General features: G+C 42.0%; 1 protein-coding gene and 1 long non-coding RNA gene across 2 annotated transcripts in view; one reads left to right on the forward strand and one right to left on the reverse strand.

Annotated features, from left to right (window-relative positions):
• CLRN1 (clarin 1) overlaps positions 1 to 19,441 on the forward strand; it is a 49,298-nt gene extending 29,857 nt beyond the window's left edge. Inside the window, exons 3-4 of the mRNA XM_073023516.1 lie at positions 899 to 1,078; positions 13,993 to 19,441. Coding sequence (XP_072879617.1) covers positions 899 to 1,078; positions 13,993 to 14,258 — 446 coding nt within the window. The 3' untranslated portion in view covers positions 14,259 to 19,441. The remainder of the gene's footprint in view (positions 1 to 898; positions 1,079 to 13,992) is intronic.
• The window catches only part of LOC103241476 (uncharacterized), a 229,085-nt gene that overhangs the window by 908 nt on the left and 206,916 nt on the right, over positions 1 to 21,261 (reverse strand). The gene's annotated exons all lie outside the window — the stretch shown is intronic.

Here is a 21,261-nt window from a genome sequence, read left to right on the forward strand (position 1 = left end):
ACTTTCTAATGGTCTGTCTTCTCCCATTAGGTTATAAGCTCTGTGAGACAACAGGAACCTTGTCCATCTTGTTTTATGGCTCTACTTCCAACACCTAGAATAATGCCTGACACACAGTAGGTGCTCAGTAAATAACTTAAGCACTTGATACATGTTTGGAGAACTAAAATAAACTGAATTAAACTTCTCCAGATTGGTCCTGCCAGATTTGCTGAGGCCAAGCATGCTGATGCCTCACCAGAAAAAAGAAACCCTAAAATGTAGGGTTTTGCTTTCTCTGCAAACAAGAAAAACTTGCCCTGAACACAAAATCTAGAAATAGATTTGGCATGTTTTCTACGTGGAAATATTTCCCATAGTACCAGAAATTACTTTCCCACAGCTTTGTGCTACATTAAAATATTGAAGTTGACTGAAAATATCTCCATTCTTTAATCTTGGTGTAGACTAGAAACAATTTTTTTGTAACAAAGTAAATATGAAAACTTCCTGATGTTTGAACACCCCAGATATCTCCAAACTTAAAATATCATTGCAAGTTAAGATAGATTTTTTTAAAATGATGACTGAGAAAGGTCATTAAAAGCTTAATTATTAAAATGTACAGATTGGGTTATAAAGCCAGCATTTATTTGTTTAAATCATTACATACGACCAAGCTCAGAAAATAAATTACCTCAAATCTCCTCTTTGCTAAATTTTACTGGTACAGTCTATAAAATGATCCTATCTTTAAACCTTTGTGTAAACCCCTTATAAATTAGTAAGTGAGAATGTATTCATCAGAAGGATTGTAGTGATGTTTGAAATTTAAAAAGAGAGATTGAATTTTTAAAATTATACTTGCAGACTACTGCTAATGAAACTTCTTCTAACCCTAGTTTTGTCTTATCTTCAGTTTTTCCAGATTTGCTCAAAGCGATCCCAGTAAGCATCCATGTCAATGTCATTCTCTTCTCTGCCATCCTTATTGTGTTAACCATGGTGGGAACAGCCTTCTTCATGTACAATGCTTTTGGAAAACCCTTTGAAACTCTGCATGGTCCCCTAGGGTTGTACCTTTTGAGCTTCATTTCAGGTAAGTACAAAATTCTACCTCTGAAGACAAATGTGCTTTTCAATATGTCAAAAAGACGATCTACCTAAATATAAAGTTATAATCTTAACATATATACATGGATGCACACTGTAGTATCATATATAATAACAAAAAGTGTGGAAATACCATGCTTGTTCAACAGTAGGGAATTCAATAAATATTTTATGGGTGTCTATATGAATAACTATGATGCTGACATTAAATTATATTTTTGAAGATGTAATCAAGAGGATAAATGCTTGTCTCAAAAAGTTACATGGAAAAAGCAGTATGTAAACTTATACAAACATTGTGAACCTAATTTGACTATACATATAAAATATAGAGAATATACATATAAAATACTTATATGTATATATAGGGACTCTATATATATATGAAATAGATAGGTAGATGATAGATAGATAGATAGATAGATAGATAGACAGACAATAGAGACTCCAGTGTGTTGGTTGTGGTTGTCTCTGACCCATGACACTATGGGGTACTTTTATTTTTGCTCATACTTATCAATATTTCTCAGTGTTCAATAATGTGCTATTATTTATACATAATAATAAAAATAAATAAAAAATAAATAAATGGCATCAAAGAAGAGTAAAGGGCCAGTGTTCCCACATATGAGCAGCCATGTTCAAGTCTGTAGATACTTTGTGTAGCCTAATGCTAAGTGTATCTGGGCAAGGATAAACTCTAAAGCCAGAAATTAGTTCATCAATAAACATGTGTTACTCAATAGCCAGGGCTGATGGAAAAGAATATAAAACCCAGTCAGTGCCAAACGGTGCTTACTATCTGCAGGTGGGAGGAGAAAGATGAGAAAATGAAAAATGTGTGTATAATTTATGTGTAGCTGTTCTGTAGGAGATCTCTGACTTCACCCCATTCTAAATTTGCAAAAAGATCCAACACTTTGTCAGATTCCTGGGAGGCAAGTAATTTTATTGATGGTTTCATGGAGAGATACAGAATGATAACAACTCACACAAAGCAAACAATGCAATGAAAATCTCTATTCGACTGTTTCTTTTTCTCTCGAAGTTGCCCTTTGGCCGCCAGCCACCAGTCACCAGGCTCAAGGTACTTTCTTGCTCTTGACACTACTCCCTTCTTTCACACAATTCAACCCCTGCCACAAGCGTGTATAGATCTCTTTCTATAAAACAAAGCCCTGTAGTTAATAGGTCACTCGCAGTGGAACCTCTGTTCATTGTTACTTGTGCACACTGCTTGGGGTCTCACCCCATCCACATCCTGCTAATCACATTATTCACCCAACCAAAGTATATCCTCCAGTGGAGATTCTGCTAGTAATTTCTTTATATTTGTCACAAGTATATAAAACCATTTTAAATTGTACAGATGATTACCCTATAAGGGAAGAGTCTAAGTCTTTCACATCTTTGTATCTCTGACAAAAGCATTCAGCATGAAGCTCTGTACACAGTGGACAATTCAATATGAATTTGCTGACTTGAAATAGCAAGCCTAGAAAAGAGCTATTAACTTGGTCACCTAGACAGAACAGGTTTCAGCAATCAGAATTCAGATGAGATGGAACTGGCAGAACAGGCGCTTTGAAGCAATAGGACATGAGCCAGTGAGGAGTGGGATGGAATATCATAAACGAAGGCCAAAGGCATTGCAATCGGGGCAGAAGAGCCAAGAGCACAGGCTCAGGGTGTGGGCAGAGAGAACGAGAAAGTGATTCAGTCACAGGTGAAGGTCCAGATGAGAAGAGAGAGTTGGGATTACTTCTGCTCACCAAACATCCAAAATCAAACTGGTGGATCTGGGTGGTGTGCTGTTTTACTGATAACCATTACACATGATTTTAACAGAAGGAATGGAATGTAAAGCAGTGGTTCTCAGACTGGAGTCCCCAAATAAGCAGCATCTGTATCATCTGGAAACTTGATAAAGCAGCAAATTCTCAGGCCTTACCCCAGACCCACTGAATCAGAAACTTGGGGGTCTGGGGGAGGATGGCCATCTGTATTTGAACAAGCCCTTCAGGAGATTCTGAGGCTGGCTCAAGTTTGAGCTACAGGGAGTTGGTTCAACAGGTGTTGGCAGACTGACAAACAAAAAGGAGACCCCGAGGTAACTCCAAGATGGTAATGTCAGAAAGCAGCTTCCACCCCTAGGGCTTGGGGGAACCAACAAAAGAGTTTGGCATTGTCAGAACCTAGAAGCTTGAGGAAAGACCCGAGAGCATTGTGTCTAAGACCTTGAGGACTTGGCTCTGGGACACCATGAGGGGTTTTTGTGAGTGTGGAAAAGGTTGGACACTCCCCAATTGCTGCCACCGGGGAGAACTACAAGTGAAGTGGAAGGTGTGGGCCTTTCTCTCTTTTCTTTTCTTGTCTTCCCTCTCCCCCTGGTGCTCATGTTTGACAGAAAACAGCTGAAAAGGCAGAACTAGTTTGGGAAGTCTTGACCTGGCATCATAAAGCAGAGAAAAGCAAAGCTGGAGTGAAGGTGAGATGCAACAACTTATTAGCAGCACAGCCGTCTAGCACTCCAGCTTCTGAATGAAATTCCAAAGAACAGCCCATTTGGAAGACAAATTATTTGACAGTTCTGACAGACGACCAAACTAACAGCATTTGAAAAGCGAGATGACTCAGAGAATACAGAATTTAATCCAAATCCCCGATCTTATCTCTGCCTTTGGCCAAGCCTAATGCAAGGAGAACCTGAGCATACAAATATATGCGGGAACGATCAGGACCTCTGCCTGCATTCTGTTCCGTCTCACCCACCCTCAAATTTGTTGTAAAAGCTTGGGCTCAATAAAGTTTTGTGAATCATGGAAGGAAGAGAAGGGGAGAAAGGAAGGGAAGGAGCCAGCTCCAGATCTGTGTCTTGCAGAGGATAAAGGTCCAGTGTTTTTAGATCATCCAGTGTTGTTTTAAGCCACAAATACTTATTTTTTAAATATCAAAATGTTCAATAACTCAAAAAAAATACTGTTACGACAAAAAAACACGTTTGAGGGTGAGATGGACTGACAGTTTGTGACCTCTGGGGATAAACAGGTCACTTTGGAATCACAGACTTCCTCATTCCCCTTAAATCCCATATGGTACCCAGAAGCCCTTGGAACTTTGGAAATGTTTATTCACCATTGTAATGTCCATGCAGACTCTGGCTGTAAGCCCCAATTGTGTAAGGATAGGGTTTTGTAGCCCTTATCCCAAACATTTTAAATGTGAGCCAATGCATCACATACTCAGAGGCCAGAGACTGCATTAGGGGTCCTTTATTTCACATACGAGTCACATTCCAATAAGAGACACCAGAGGTCAGCTCTCTTCCACCGACTGGTTCTCCTCCCTTGTTTCTCTCGCCAGTGTATGCTGCCCAGGTGGCAGTGCTCACTGTCAGCAGAGAAGAAAAATGCTTTCCTCCTTGGACCTCTTTTCTCTTTTTCTCCTCCCCACTCACATCCAGCTTCCCTAAGCTTCCCCCTATCCTTGTGCTGAAGTCATTCAACGGTCATTTCTTCAACTGTCTACTTCTCTGTTGGATGGGCACCCAAGACTTGGCATCCTGGGGCATGCAGTAGGGGGAAAGGGAACGGAAGGGAAAAGAAGTCCTCCTAATTGCCTATCTGGAACTTTCCACACTGCCCAGAGTACTGCTATGGGCATCTCCTTATGTCTCCCGATGTGGTGCATGCCAGACCCAGCAGGTAGAAAAGGAAAGAAAGCAACCCATTGGACAGGCCAGCAATGGCTTCAGTCACACAGCTCTCTCATACTTATGGCTTCATATTCTGTTGCTTCCTGAACAAGACATTTCTTCCACTCTCACAGCCTCCAGTTTAGCTCATATTCCTCAGCATTCCCCATGTAATATTGTTGCATGAAACCCATGCAAGTCAGCCAGTTTGCTCTTTCTCATCTTGTCATTTACAAACTGATGCTGAGAAGTCTTTTTCCCAAGGTAGGATTTTAGTAAGACCTTCATCATCCCCCATAGTTCATTTTGGGCAGTGATTCTCTTCTTTGACTGTACATTAGAATCATCTGAAGAACTTTCTAAAATGACTGATCTCAGGTCTCACACAACACTCATTAAATTATAGTCTCTGGAGGTAGGGCTTGGGCACTGCTATTTTACCTTAAGCTCTCTGGAGTCATTCTAATTTGTAGCCAGTGCTCAGGGTTGTAATATAGGTGAATATATTTCACATATTTGTCAAACATTGGCTGAGTGCCCACTATGTGCCAATCATTATAATAGGCACTGGTGATCCCACAGTGAATCAGGCACACAGTGCTGTCTTCATGGAGCTTGTAGTCTAGTGGGAGAGTCAAACAAAAGTGTATATCAATAATTAAGTGACTACAGATTGCAATAATTACAATAAAAGGGTGATAAACATGTTGCTATAATATGCAATAGTATGGCCTTTCACCAGACATTTCTTAAAGAGGTAAATCATCTATCGGACACCTTTTAAAATCTCATCTAATTTTAAAAGTGTACATAAATAATTAAGTTATTACAGTTTGCAATAATTACAATGAGGGTGATAAACAAGTTGCTATGAAAGAGAATGATAGCAGAGGTCTGGCTTTGATATGGTGGTCAGGGAATACTGCTCCAATAGCTGAGTTCTAAAGCTAAGAAGGAACTGAGAACCTTCACAGAACACCCTAAGTAGAAGAGAAAGCACACTGAAGACTCTAGGGAAAGAGGTCTGCTTGCTGTAGGAACCAAAAGAAGGCCAACGTGGCTAGGGGCTGGGTAGTAAGGGGGAAGTAGCACAAGGAAAAAATGAGGTTAGAGAGATCAGTTGATACCAGTTAATGTTGGACCTTAAACATTAACCATGGTAAGTCTTTTAGAACTGATTCTAATTGCAATGAAAAGCTTTTGAAAGATTTTAAAGAGATGTCTGATAGCTGATTTACCTCTTTAAGAAATGTCTGGTGAAAGACAATACTATCACATTGGAGGTGAAAAAAAGATGAATGGATTCTAAAAACATTCTGAAAGTACATTCAAAATGTTTTTCAGGTAGCTTATGCAACTAATAAATAGTGGTGGCATTATGGATAAGATAAGGGAGGAGCCGGCTTGCAGTTTAGGGCAAGAAAAAGGTGGGGAGAAGAGCTCAGCACTAAAAATCATGTGTTCCATTTGGGGCACATCAAGTCTGAGATGCTATGAGACCACCAAGTGGAGATGTCAAGTAAATAGTCAGTTACATGAATCTGGAGTTCAGTGAAGAGGTCTAGAAGAAAGACATAAATGTGGGCATTATTAGGATATAGATATTATGTAAAGCAATAAAATTGGATGAGATCACCTAGGGAGAGAACGTACATAGATAAAAGCTGGCCTAGGACCAATTCCTGAAGAACACTGACAATTAATTTTTTGGTTGAGGAGGAGAAGCCAGCAAAAGACACTGAGTAGCAATGTCCAAAGAGAAAGAGGAAAAAGGAAAACTGGGAGATTATGGGTGTCCCAGAGGGAATGTTGTAAGGGTACCAGTCAGCAGTGAGCTTTGTGTAAAGTGGGCCACCTGTAATAGAGGTGCAGGCAGGAGAAGGCAGAATAGGCAAAAGGGGATGAAAAAATTTCCCTCAAGATTTATAATACAGTGGGAGAAAGAGAGAGAGAGAGAGAGAGAGAGAGAAAGAGAGAGAGAGAGAAAGAGAGAGAAAACTTAAGGAGGTAGAGGAAGAAAGAGAACCAAAAAAGAGGGAGCTGAGTATAGAAGCAATTAGATTCACAGTTTTTAGTTGCAGCACTGATATTTGAGTGGGGGCCTTTTATATATTCCATTCTAGATGTTTCCCAGTTGACGGGAGAGAGCCTTACCTAGATCTGCATGTAGAAGAAGGTAGGCCAGCTGGCAGACTTGACATGGGTCAGTGGTAGAACATCCTAGTAGTTCTGTGAATACTCTCTGAGAATGACATGAAAAGTATTGGTTCAGGCCTTTTGGAGGTGATAAAAGCCACCAAAATGTGGACTTATTGCAAATTGTATTTGTTACCATTTGTAATGATTATAATTATTCTCTTATATATAGCATTTCTTACATATAGCTTCTCTTACACATAGCATCAGGAGTTATGCCTTCTCTTACATATAGCGTCTGCTATGAGTTATGCCAAGCAAGGCAAACAAAATTGCTGCCTTTCTTTAAAAAGAGGATGCTCCTAGTATGGGCCTAACTAATTATGATAATTACAGCTATGGCATGGAACGTAAGCACATTCATATATACAAAGACAAGAAAACAAAGAAGAGTTTAAAAATAGAGCACTTACATTATATATCAGTTTCAGTATTAATAATAACCTGGGTTCTGAAATATGTCTGGGGCACATTATTCTGCAAATGGTGGTGAAAAAAATCTGCATCTTATCTCTACGCCAATCCTTATGGAGGCGCACTTTTTCAGAAGGTCAAGAAAGAGATACAGGGATGTCCAGTCATCAAAGCCACAGAGCCTGATGAAGGATAAAGGATTTGTGGCAGGAAAACCCAGCAATGAAAATATTCTGCTAGTTTCTCAGAATAGAACTTAGAAAAGAGGCCACAGAAGGAAAAGAGAAGTAATGTTAGACAGCTGATGTTGGCAGTGGGCAAAGAATTTCATTTTTGTATGCAGGGAAGTGGCTGAATGGGCAGTGTTGTGAGGAATCACATTCCAGGTCATTCATGTCCACGGTGTGGTAGGAGGACCGTGTTTCATCTATTTTGTACATGGCCCAGCCATGACCTTGTGCAAGGAAATGCTTAATCATTTTCTATCACAGTTGCAAAGAGATTCTTGCCCTACTCAGAATGTATGTCTTCCCTCCTGTTTCATTTAGAGTCACAACCCAAGTCCTTGCTATGGCCTCCAAAGCACCACTTGATGTATCTACTTCAGAAATACACACAGACAGCTCACCTATTTCTATCCCTTACCTTCCTCCCCTCTTCACTCAAACCACCTACTTCCTTTGCATTCACTCTTCCTTCAGCCTGAAATAATCTTCCTCCAAATATCTACCTTGTCACTCCCTCACTTCTCTCAAGATGCACTTAAATGTTATCTTCCCTATGAGGCCTCCCCTGACCATCCCTCCCCAGCCTTCCTATCCCCCTTCTCTGCTTTATTTTATTCTCCTTAATATATATCACACTCTGATAAACTATTCAATGTACTTATCAAGTTATTGCCTCTCCTCTTTTTCCATTGTCTCCATCACTGAGAGCTCTGTGAAGAAAGGGATTTTTACCTGTTTCATTTAGTGCTGTACCCCCAGTTCCCACAACAGTGCAATAGGCACTCAATAAATAGTTGTTGAATAAATGAATAAAACAGAAGTAGCTAAATATTTTCTGGTAACAAATGACATTCTTCTGAAAATGTCATATTTTCAGACATATTTCTGAAAATAAATTCAAATTAGATAGACATTATATTTTTAGATCATTTCTTCTTTGCATTAATCATCCTTCTCAATAACATAACATCTGTAAAACTGAGGTTAGATATGGGCTCTTCAACTTTCCATTACAGAAGATAAAGTGAAAAGGCTAGACCCAGTGGTGTTATTCCTTCATCTACATCTATCCTTTGGAAACACATGACCAAATTGCTTGCCATCACAATCTCAAAATCTACTCTTTGGTATTAACTTTCTTCACTTGTCTCTCTGTCCCTTTCTAGATGGTAGCCATCAGTCTCTGGAGCAGTGTAGACTCAGAACAACTTCTATTGGGGGAAGAAATCATTGCTGGTGACCTTACTTTCAATTACCAACTTTCAAGTGACATTTGCATGATTTTAGAGAAAATTAACACCTACACTTGTAAAGTTGTGGCTTTCCCACACCCATTTATCATCTTTCAAAAGTCCTTGAAAAGGAAATTATCAATTTATCATTCTATACTGGCAATGAAATGCTCCTAATATCTGTCACCTATAAGACAATTGAAGATGATGTGTTGAAAGCTTTCTGAAAATGTTGATCATTACCTTAAATGGAATTGAAATTCCAATTTATTATTTCCCAAAATATGATCTTACTGATAATAGGATAACATTTCAGAGATTTCTTCCCCTTCGAGGACCCAAACCCATAGTACTTCTGGACTCTCACAGATCCTGGGAGGGTGTTCCCACTCATAAAAGCGTAGATGCCCTTGGGGTCACGCAGGGATGAAGAAGCAACTCTCAATGGCTGTGTCCTACGTTCACATATAGTAAGGACTGGAGGAGACCGGTGCTCAATTCTGCAGTCTCAGACAGCTGTCAGAGGAGAGTCATGAATGTGCAGTGTCTAGCACATTACAAACGTTTGTTAATTGACTGATCATTCATGGTGTGACAGCCCTATAACTCAGCTATCCTATTCAGTCAGAAATTAACTCAGTAATCAAAGTCATTAAAAGGAAGAAAAAAACCCTACAGCACCAGCCAGATGGTGGGGAAATCAGACAGATGAAAGGAAAAATGGCTGTAGGTCATTGAGTAAGACACTGGGCAGCAAAACCTGGGCCTTGTGCCTGGTTATACTCCAAATTATAGCTCCAGCAAGGTTTGGTAGGCTTTTCAAAGTCCTGGTTTATTCTAACCTTTCTTGGGAGCAGGAGCAGTGTTGGTCAGATGGACAGACACATAAGGAATCTGTCCAAATGGCACCACGTGGATTTGGGCTCTTGGTGTACATGGATAACTGGGAAAAAGAGGAGAGAGACATGTAGGACTGATCCTACCATTTGTGAAGTCCTGGGCAAGAGTATGAATGAAAACCCACTTCTCTTCCCCTGCCTGGCTCCACTGCACACGGTAAAGAACCTGAAGCATATGTGTGTGGACACTGTACCATGTATCCAAGCTCTGACCATGCCTCTTGAAACAGCTATTCCTCAGCCACCCTTTGACCCTGAGAGGACTGACCCAGGAGAAATGACCACATAGGCCTTGAAAATGGGCTCAGGGCTATTTATGAAGTAAATTCTGGGGTCCCAGGAGTATGGACTAAAATGTGAGTTGGGCACCCCAGATGGGTATGTTCTATTGACTTCAAGGATTCCTTGTGCTATGGGAAGGAACTTCTCCAGAAGAGAGACAGAGCAGAACCCTTTAAATGTGGGGCACAAAGCAGGAGCCCCTCTTGCTGGATTCAAAGGGTCATACTGGAAGTGGGTAGGTTTAGTCCTATTCTCACATTACTCATATCCCTTACACACTTCTTTTATAGCCTTAGCAGCCATGCCACAAAGAGAAACTCTTCATGTGTATCTTTTGGTCCATAAGTCATAAATAGTTATCCTTGATCCCATGTCTTTTTTAGAGCTATGGACAGAGAGAAGCAAAAATATCCCAAGTTCACACTGAGTTGTCTCCCTTCATATCTCTTATCCCTTAGCAGTCACTGAAAGGTTATGAGACTCAGGCTGGGTTTCTATCCTCTGGCCCTGAAACGACGATGCTGACCTCGCGATCAACCCTAGAACCCAGAGCAAGATCTCAGACTGTCCTCTCTACTACTAGACAGCACACTTTGTTTTGGGGGCTGTGTGCTTGAAATATTAGCTATGGCAAAAGGCTTTGAGTCTTATGACACCCCAAGTAACTTTTACTTTCAGAATTTGAAGTACAGCCTTGCTGTAACGCTGTCTCCTTAACAAAGTACTACCTTTAAAATATTTAACAACTTGAAAAGGAAACCGAGCTTGAATTTTCCTTTCAGGTGCTCAGGAAATAGTGTTTCACTTCTGTCTGAAATTCACCATCTCCTCAGACAAAGAAGGCTCTTATGGTAAAAGCAGTGGCATTTTCTCCACAATTTTCGAATAAAAGATAAAGAGAAAACAGCACTGCAGCCTTTTTGTTAGGATCTAACAATAAAGCAATAATACGGTTTTGCCGGGGGAGAGCACTGGTTTTAAGCTTAGAATACAAAAATAGGCTGACAAAATTTTACAAAGGAATATTCTCAGCTACCCCTCTGAGGATAGTAGAAAGTGAAATTTCAAGAAAATTACATTATGCAATTATTTGATGATGATTAAACTGATGGGCCAGTTCTATGTGAAATTCTAAAGTAGAAGAAATGTGATGTCGCCTTTTCTGCTCACCTCTCCCCTCATTCCTACCCCCCAATCTCTACCTCTACCCCAAACCCAGCTTGACCTTTGGGAAAGGAATGGGGGCTGTCACTTGCATGATAGCTCCTCTTGCCTGCAACGCTCTCCCCACACAGTCCAGCATCCCTCTGCTCAGCTAACTTTTCCTACAGCTCCTTCTGGCTGCTTCTAAGGACACTTCCATGATGCTGCCCACCCTCTCAGTAACAGCCTCCCTACTACCCGTTGATTACATGCACTGTAATTGGTTAGTAATTGATTTTATGTCCTCTGCCCAATTATACTCCATGCAGAAACCATGTGTATTTTCTTTAATGTTTAAATCTCCACAACTGTCCCCTATATAAGTCTAATGAATAAATGAATGAGTGAATTAATGAAAAGAAACTCAAGCCATTATGTTGCCATTCCTAGGATATTTGGATTAACTTTAACTGAAGAGTAAAAAGCATTCACCTGTCCTAAAGGAGACATAAAATCAATGGAAGGGCCGGGCGCGGTGGCTCAAGCCTGTAATCCCAGCACTTTGGGAGGCCGAGACGGGCGGATCACGAGGTCAGGAGTTCGAGACCATCCTGGCTAACACGGTGAAACCCCGTCTCTACTAAAAAATACAAAAAACTAGCCGGACGAGGTGGTGGGCGCCTGTAGTCCCGGCTACTCGGGAGGCTGAGGCAGGAGAATGGCGTAAAAACCCGGGAGGCTGAGCTTGAAGTGAGCTGAGATCCGGCCACTGCACTCCAGCCTGGGCGATACAGCGAGACTCCGTCTCAAAAAAAAAAAAAAAAAGGCCGGGCGCGGTGGCTCACGCCTGTAATCCCAGCACTTTGGGAGGCCGAGGCGGGCGGATCACAAGGTCAGGAGATCGAGACCATGGTGAAACCCCGTCTCTACTAAAAAATAGAAAAAAATTAGCCGGGCGCAGTGGCGGGCGCCTGTAGTCCCAGCTACTCGGGAGGCTGAGGTAGGAGAATGGCGTGAACCCGGGAGGCGGAGCTTGCAGTGAGCCGAGATTGTGCCACTGCACTCCAGCCTGGGCGACAGAGCGAGACTCCGTCTCAAAAAAAAAAAAAAAAAAAAAAAAAAAAAATCAATGGAAGAGTATCTGGAGGAAAAAAAGACACTGTGATATGTTCTTTTATATTGCCTACCCTGATGTAGTCAGGTGTTCCTGATATGGGGTGGGCTGAGGTTTTGAAATAAAATTGCCTAATTTGACATAGTAAGGGGAGGAATCAGGATTTGAAACCAAATTGGTTTGACCTAAATCAAGCTATTATGATAAGGACTTGCAAGAAAAGAGGAATCCATAAAAAGTATACGAATAGCTACCAATTAGTAAGCATTTATATGTGTCAATTACAATGCCAAATGCAAATCATGCTTTATTTATATTAACCACCTTTTATAGATGAAGAAGTTGAGACCTGAATATTAAAATTGCCTACTTTTGCATAATAAGTAAAAGAATCAGGGTTTGAACCCAAATTGGTTTCACCTAAGGCAGAAAACTATCCCAGCAAGTCTCCTATTAACTGGAACCCTATTGTGGTGACCTGGGGTATAACAGTGGCTGTGGAAGTGCTGTGAAGTCCTGGTCATCCCATGTGCTCCTGATCTGGTCCCTCCTGCCACCTGCTTCTGCTCCCTGTGCCATCCACCCATCTGGAAATCTCCCATTGTCCATCTTCAGGGGAGACACTCACCAGAGCTTCCAGCTTCCAGCCAGTATGGAGTGCCCCTGTCCCACAGCAATCTCACCCAAATCACAGCTACATCTGTTAAGATTAGGCTACCAATGAGTAATAGATGAGGGGGAAAATAATAATAGTGTACTAAATAAAAGTTTTTTTTTTCTTACACATAAAAATCTAGAGGTTGAAGTCCAGGGCTGGTCCAGAGACTCCAAGATCTGGGATTTAGACTCCTTCTTTCTTGTTTTTCCACAGTGTATTGCTTCCATTTCTGGGGCCACATTGGTCCAAAATGTATGCTGAAGCTCCAGCCATTGCATCCATATTTCAGCCACAGCAAGGAGGAAGCAGGGAAGAAAGGACAGGCCCCTAATACCTGTATAGTTCAAGAAGACTTTCCCACCCATACATCCCAACCCCCTTAGTTGAACAATGCCGTCTTAATTCAAGACACTCACATGTCTAGCTAAAAATCTGAATTCTGTTACAAACAAGGAGAATAGAGATGTGCGCCACATCAACACCTTATCCATAGCTACCTTTGTTCAGGTTTTCCTTTGTGCTGCTGTGGCCAAGTGAAAGCCGAAGGAGCCGTGGTAACCCTTCTGAAGGGAGGCCCGGGGCCTTTCACAAGAGGTCGCATGATTGGCCTTTATCCTGCATGGCTGTGAAGTACAGAGAAATATTTTCTCTTGAAGCCACATCATAGCAGTGGCTGCTTTGTAGCCTGATTCCACCATTATGCCTTTAAAGTGCCTAGCAATTCAGCCTTCACATCATGTGAAGAGGAATATCTCCCAGTCTTTGTAAGATCAGCGTAATTCTAACCACCTCCTTACCCCCCACTGCACTCCTACACACACACACACAGATCTTCTTCACTCAGAGCAGAACCATAACCCAAGCACTACTACCTATAGATTGAAGAATCAGGCTCATGATTACAAATACGCAGTACTTTTTTTGTGGAGAATGTAAATGGGGATGATGGTAAGAGATTTCCTTGGTTTACACATTGACCCTCTTCCCTGGCCCTTACAGTCAGGAAATATTTGTCCCAACATGTTGTTTCTTCTGTTGCAGGCTCCTGTGGCTGTCTTGTCATGATATTGTTTGCCTCTGAAGTGAAAATCCACCACCTCTCAGAAAAAATTGCAAATTATAAAGAAGGGACTTATGTCTACAAAACGCAAAGTGAAAAATATACCACCTCATTCTGGGTCGTTTTCATTTGCTTTTTTGTTCATTTTCTGAATGGGGTCCTAATACGACTTGCTGGATTTCAGTTCCCTTTCACAAAATCTAAAGACACAGAAACAACTAATGTAGCTGCAGATCTAATGTACTGAAAGGCAAACCTTTCTATAATTTTACAAGGGGGTAGACTTGCTTTGGTCACTTTTAGATGTGGTTAATTTTGTATATCCTTTTAGTCTGCATACATTAAAGCATCAGGACCCTCCATGACAATGTTTACAAATTATGTACTAAGGGTACAGGCTGGAAAGTAAGGGAAGCAGAAGGAAGGCTTTGAAAAGTTATTTTATCTGGTGGAAAATTGCTCGACCCAGGTAGTCAAAGGCAGTTGACTAGAATCAACAAATTGTTACTCCATATATATACACACATATATATACACATACACATGTATATACACACATATATACATATATACACACACATATACACACATATATATACACACACATATAATATACACACATATATACACACACATATATACATATATACACACATATACACACACATATATATACACACACATATACACACACACACACATATACACACACACACACATATATATACACATATATACACACAAATGAAAGTGTAAGATACCTTTCCATCAAAAAGGAATCAAAAGGCACATGGAATATATTTTAATAAAAATACTAATTCTGATATATCCACACATTTGTTGCCACAGATTTCAGAAAACTGACCTGGAATCGCTTTCCTAAAACAGTTGTATATTAAATGAACATCTATAAAATGTATCAACCCACTTTTTTAAAAAGTTTGTTTAAAGTATAGTCTTAGGCCAGGCATGGTGACTCACACCTGTAATCCCAGCACTTTGGGAGGCCAAGGTCGGAAGAACATTTGAGCTCAGGAGTTCGAGACCAGCCTGGGCAATATAGTGAGACCCTGTCACTAACAAAATTAAAAAATAAAATAAATATAGAATATAGGTTTTTTCAAAGCATAGTCTTATTAACCATGTCTGTTGGTCAAAATTTGCAAACTCTAAAAGAAGAAAGAACCAAGCTTAGGTTATTTTTCCTCCTGTGCCTGAGTCCCAGTTACATTCACAACAGTACTTTCAATGAACATAATTGCTGGGACCACTGAGGAATCATGAAAAATGATCTCTACGAGTACACTTGATGCAAAAATGACTCATTGGGGGCTGTTTTTCTAGCTATAGTGTCTTGAGTACTAATATGCAATTATGAAAATTATATTAAATCTGGGATTATGATGGTATCACTGTGTCATCTTGGTCTTGGTCTGGCTGTAACCAAGCATGACCCAGGTCAACTTTTTTTTCCCTGAATTACCCATCAAAGTGATCTGCAGCTGACTAAAGGCCACAGCTGAGCCTGGAACTGACCCTTCCTTCATCCTCAACCTGCTGTCCTCCAGAAAGCACCAATGAAAAAGCAGAGAATGACAGCAAACAGATCACCAGGCCTCTGACCACAGATGCTGGGTACTCAGCAGCCCTCATATAATAGGTTTGAAAGTGTTCCTTAAAATAAAACACCTTTTCCCTTTGGAACTATTTACAAGGATGAAATAACCATATACCTGAGAAATAACTTACTCTGGTGTCAATTTGCTCTTTGCCAGCAGACATCAGAACACACCGAGTTTCCAGATGCTGGTTTTTCCCCTTAAATCAGAAAACACACACCTGGAGAATTTCTAGAAGACTACAATTCAGTCTAGCCGCAAAGGGGATTTTTTTTTTGGTAACAGGCTAGAGCCCAGTTCTGCAAGTCTACAGCTGAAATGGTCCAGTACAAAAGCACTGGAAATGAGGAGTGGGCTGGGAGGACAAGGACCATCTCCTGCGTGAGGAGTTGGCTGGAGGTGCCCAAGACCAGGTACCCTCTGCGCTCTCATGGGATCCCTCTCTGTCTTCTTGGAGTTTTGAAAAACTCCTTCGAACACCAGCCTTTTTTCTTTAGAAAGCAAGTCTCCAATTGTTCTCTGTTCTGTAAAAAGAGAAAGAAAAGCTGGAGCAGCTGCTGAAAAATCTAATGAGGACCTAAGAGGCAAACCCACCATGTTCCCTGGCTGGAAAGGAGAAGCAGGACTGTGACAGACGCTCAAAAGGTCCCTGCAGAGCACATAGCACACAAAATAAAGCAGGAAACAACCTGGCACCAGCAGCGTCTCCCTCTCTTCTCGTAGATGCAACACCTAGTCCCCAGGCCTATGGGGAGTCCTTAGAAGAGAGGTCTGGCCAGGACGCTCGTTGGCGGCTCCCGCTCGGTGGGAATCAAAGGCCCTGGGAATGACATTCATTTTGCTGGGACTGGCCCTCCCTCCCAAGGTGTCAGGGAGCCTTCTCACAAGGTCACAGGGCCCCCTGCTGGCCCTGGGGAGGCGAACACCATGCCAGGTAGGGAGCCTGTTTCATTGTCTCAGACACCCTCATGTCATCAGTGAGAACATCAGTGCTGATGATGCTGCCAGAAAGAATGGCAAGAAGAACGTATGAACACTGTCCTGGGTTTGTCCAGGTGGACCCAGCCAAGGCAAGATGTATTCACTGGAATAGGAGCAAGCTTCAAAACGAAGCGACAACAGGTGCAGATGGTGCATTAGAATGAAGAGGAGGGGCACTGCTTACATCGGTGCTCTTACAGTTTGCAAAGGTCTTTTGCTCTCGTGGTCCCATCTGTTCCTCCAGGGAAGCTGCTTCCATGTCACATTCCAGGTGTTCGGGGCCTCTCAACATGGCCAGAGTCTCACACATTTACACAATCAAGGCAAGGGACAGTGCTATTATTCTCCTCTCCCTCTGTTCCTTTACCTGGTAAGAGGCTAGGAGAAGGAGACCACCACCCCTTCTTAACCCTGGTGGAGACAGAGGGTGCACACTGGCAGCGGTACGGTGCACCAGCTCCAAGGTAAGCGTGGCTTGCTACTAGAATGGATATTTGTCCCAACCATTTACCTAGAGAAATCTGAATGAGAACCGAGGGGTAGACCCCAGAGGGTGGAAAGTGGGGCGGAGGTGGGGGAAAGATTAACCTCCATCTCAATTTTCCTCCCCCTCTCCCCTTCCAGTAAGATCCAGTGTAGTTAAAACAGTGCAGCTGCTATAATAGAAATGCTGCTTCAAGACCAGTCCCAAGCCCGGCCATGTTTCTCTAACTGCCTTGTTGCCCCTGGTCCCTTTTATTTAGATATCCTGGGGCCTGTACTAGTTCAGTGCCCAATATCTGCTCTAGAGATGTGCCCATTCTCAAGCCCCTTTAACATGGCAGTTGGTCCCGGCTCAGGGCTTTTGGGCCACCTCCATCAGTGACAAGGGACACAGCAATGCCGGTCAGTTTAGAGTAAAGGGTAGACAGAAAGACTGGGCAGCACTGGGATCTCTGCTTCTGGGCCAAAATCCCCCCTTGGAAAAAGCCCTCTTGCTCCTGTAAATAATGATGTAAACCAAATTAAATTATATTTTGATTTCAGACTTAGTGATAAATTCACACTTAGGCAACCAGACACATCCACGGGTGTCACAGCTCAGAGCTGGGATTTACTAGCCTATTTGGAAAGTCCAAAGACCCAAGTCGGAAATCTCCAGACTCTCCCCTGCCAGTCCTAGTGGACAGTATCAGGCCATGCTCATAGAGACCCCAGGGTGGAGGTGAGATGAGGGATAACTATGATGCAGTTAAAAGGCAAGCATCTTAAGAAATTGTTTCTTTGCTTGAATCTTGGTCTGAGGGATTTTGGCCCACTCTGAAAGCAGTAGACAGAATGAGTTACAAGTAGGTGCGCCCCTCACTCAGCAAAAGTCCACTCTTCCCACTATGAGCCACGAACCTGATTGCGGAGAAGAGTGAGAGACTTGGGAGCTCCTGCTAGCAGTGTTCTCTCTCTCCTCTGGCATAGTTTGGAAGAGAGTGCATGGAGGAGGAGCCTTGGGCCCCTCAAGTAATTCAAGCCAGTGCCCTACCGGAAACATGCAATTTCAGGGTATGGCATTGCACTCTCCTCAGGTTCCAATTTATCATGAATTTGGCCTGTGCAAAAATGTGTAGCATAGCTAATCCAGAGCTGTGGATTCCAGGATGCCATGGCTGTCTGATTTGCACTTAAATCTGCCATCTTTCTATTTAGCCAAGTGTAATGCAAAGTGTGCCTTAATATAGGGAAGGACGGTGTCTGCTGCACATCCCAGGCCAAAGGCTCCAAGAGAATCAGCTGTATAGACTTTCATACAGCTGCCATATATCTGCCCCCTTTGCCCTTCTCCTCTGCAATCACCCTCTACCCTGTGGAAATTCTGTGTGTTCTTCACCAGTTTCCTCTTCTCTGGCGCACAAACAACTAAACTACATTTCCCAGTCTCCTTTGGAGTTGGGGCCAAGTGAGTATGGCTGTACCAATGACATGTTGGTTGAAGTGACCTGTGCCACTTTCAGGCCTGGCCCTGAAAAACATCCCATGCAATCCTCCAGCTCTCTCTTCTTCTGGTGCTGCATGCAGCCTTGGAATCTAAAGCAGGGGCGGGCTGCACTAGAGTACAAGAGTGGCAAATAAACTTTCTCTGTAAAGCCACTGATTTTTGGTGATTGTGACTGTAGCTTAGCCTAATTTAGCCTAGCCTAGCCAACAAGATCCCATTCTCCAAGAAAGCTCTTCTGCTGTCTGCCAGGGAGATGCTTCTCTAAGGCTCCTAAGGCATAGTCTATTCCAGTGCACCTCGCAGCATCTCCACTTGCTCCTCTCTGGGCCTCTGTCTTTTGTGGCTCTCTGGTCACATTACTCATCACCCACTGAAATGAAGACCGGAGAGTGAATTGTCTACATAAATAAGTAAAGACTAAATAAACACTTTTGCTTATGCTGCTGTCCTTCAAGATTCTTTACAAATGTGGGTTAATAAACCCTTTTTCATTATTCAAAAAGGATTTATCTTGCATCTCCTACAGATGTAGCTGTGTGTAAGGCACCAAATATTGGGACAGCTAATGTAAAAAGGGTAAGAATATATTTTTTTATTGATTTTTGGTTGAGAACAGAGAATAATATCCTCTAAGACTTTCTATCTTTAGTTTCTGTTTAAAATTTCAGTATAGTATTAAGAAAAAGGCTTTTTAAGTTTGCCCATAACAGGAAAATCTGATGAAATTTTGTAACAAAGGAAATCATTAAAAAAAAAATTATCCTAGAGTTTCAATTTTCACAAAATGCTGAAAGAACTCTGTTACTTAATTAAATAATACTGAAAAAAAAAAACTTAAAAAGATTGTATCAAGAAGAGCAGCTGGAAGATAGGCTTCCATCACCATCCGAATCTGGGAGGATTCCCTCTAGGAGGCGTGGCTGCTCCCCCCTCCCGAAGGGGCGGGGCATTCAGATGAGGAATTTGCCGCAGTCCTGCGTCAGACTACCAATGTTGAGGCCCAGAGAAATGCTTCTCCTGCAGGTTGGTGGACAGGAGACCTGCTCTGTGCTGTCAACTCAGTCCTCTCCTGGGCAGAAATGAGGAACCGTTGGTCGCTGACTCAGTTTCCCCAACGTCCTCTCCTGCTGGAAAACAATGGTACTTGTTCTAGCAGAGATTCTAGGTTTATTCTAGGGGTACCTTCTCTTAAATTTCTGCCCATCTCCAGCCCTTGGTATTTTCTAGCTAGTTTGGAGACAAAAACAAACTTATCCTGCAAGAATGTCACAGTTTTAAACCTAAACTCGTGAACTTAAAAATCACTTTCATTCCCTGGATCCAGAGTCACTCACTTCTCCACAAAGCTGATGAGCAGTTACCTGGACTGAGCAGAGGTTTCTGGAGTATAAGGAAGCAAAACAAGCCCAGGGGAGCATGAGAGCATATCCAAAAGAACCAGTGAAATATCCTTCCACCGCGCACAGTAACTCACAACTGGAAACTCCTGATTTTTTGTAAGCAGTTAACAAACTTCATAGATGTTCTCCACCCCACACAATATGCTTATGTCCTTTGAAAAATACGTAAATATAAAAAAAAAAGAAAACGCACGCATGTCCTGTCAATTACCTCTCTATCCTTTACCACAACGGAAAGTCTTCCTATTTTACTTAATGTTTCGGTCAGGAAGCATTTAACATGAGAGAAAATATCCACCTAAACCATCCTAAGCAAAGAGCGAGAGAATGAGAATTAGAGATCCAATGGAAAGATACAGCAGCATCTCACGTGGCACTAGGATAATAGGGGAGTAAGTGCATTCAGGCCTCACGAAGGGGTAGATCCGGGAGCTGGAAAGTCAGTAGAAAGTAAATTTCCCTTCCCTCCCACTCCTCCCCTTACCACTGTGTTGGCATGGTACGCATGCGGGTGTGAATGTACCAGTGTGTGTGTGTGTGTGTGTGTGTGTGTGTGTCTAAGACCACATGGTTCTGGCCCCTGTTTTTCTTTGTGCCTCTGAACAATTCACTTCTCTCTCTGCATACCAGATTTCTGTGCGTTTTCAAAGCATGAGCGGAAGAAAACCTCTTCAGCTTGAGGCGTACATTAATCCCCTAGATTCAGCACCAGCTTCCAATCCTTCAATCTCTCTGTTGCCCATTTCCAAATTCCAGGTGGGGAGGGAGAATCACAATGGTCCTGCCCAATTCTGGATCGGTTCTCCTTGATCAGGTGCCCACCCTTGCTCCACACAACTGAAGTGAGTGGGGGATGAATCATGTCTGCAGGGCCTCGGTGCACAGTACGTGTGTGCGTGCACATGCAGGTGTGTGTGCACGTGTGTGTTTGTTGGGGGGGTCTCACAGAAGAGGATGGGAAGCTTGGCAGATACCCCAAAACTGTCCATAACGATTAGTAGAATAAAAATGTGATTCTGCATACTATACATTAACATTTATAGGAGTCTTTACATACAGTTTCACGCCTTATCATGACTGACCAAGTTGTCTTCCCAATTTCTAACCCAATTTATTGTTTTATAAAATCAGAGAAAGACATTGAGATTTTTCCATAGGGTTTAAATTTTTTCTGTGTATCTCATTCTTCAACATATCAGTTGAGTGACTGATACTTCCTTAATTTAAAACAAAACCCTCTAGATGGTTTCTAGTGAGTAGACAAAGCAGTTTTATTAATAT

Source organism: Chlorocebus sabaeus, chromosome 15 (assembly GCF_047675955.1).
Source record: "Chlorocebus sabaeus isolate Y175 chromosome 15, mChlSab1.0.hap1, whole genome shotgun sequence".
NCBI lineage: Eukaryota > Metazoa > Chordata > Mammalia > Primates > Cercopithecidae > Chlorocebus > Chlorocebus sabaeus.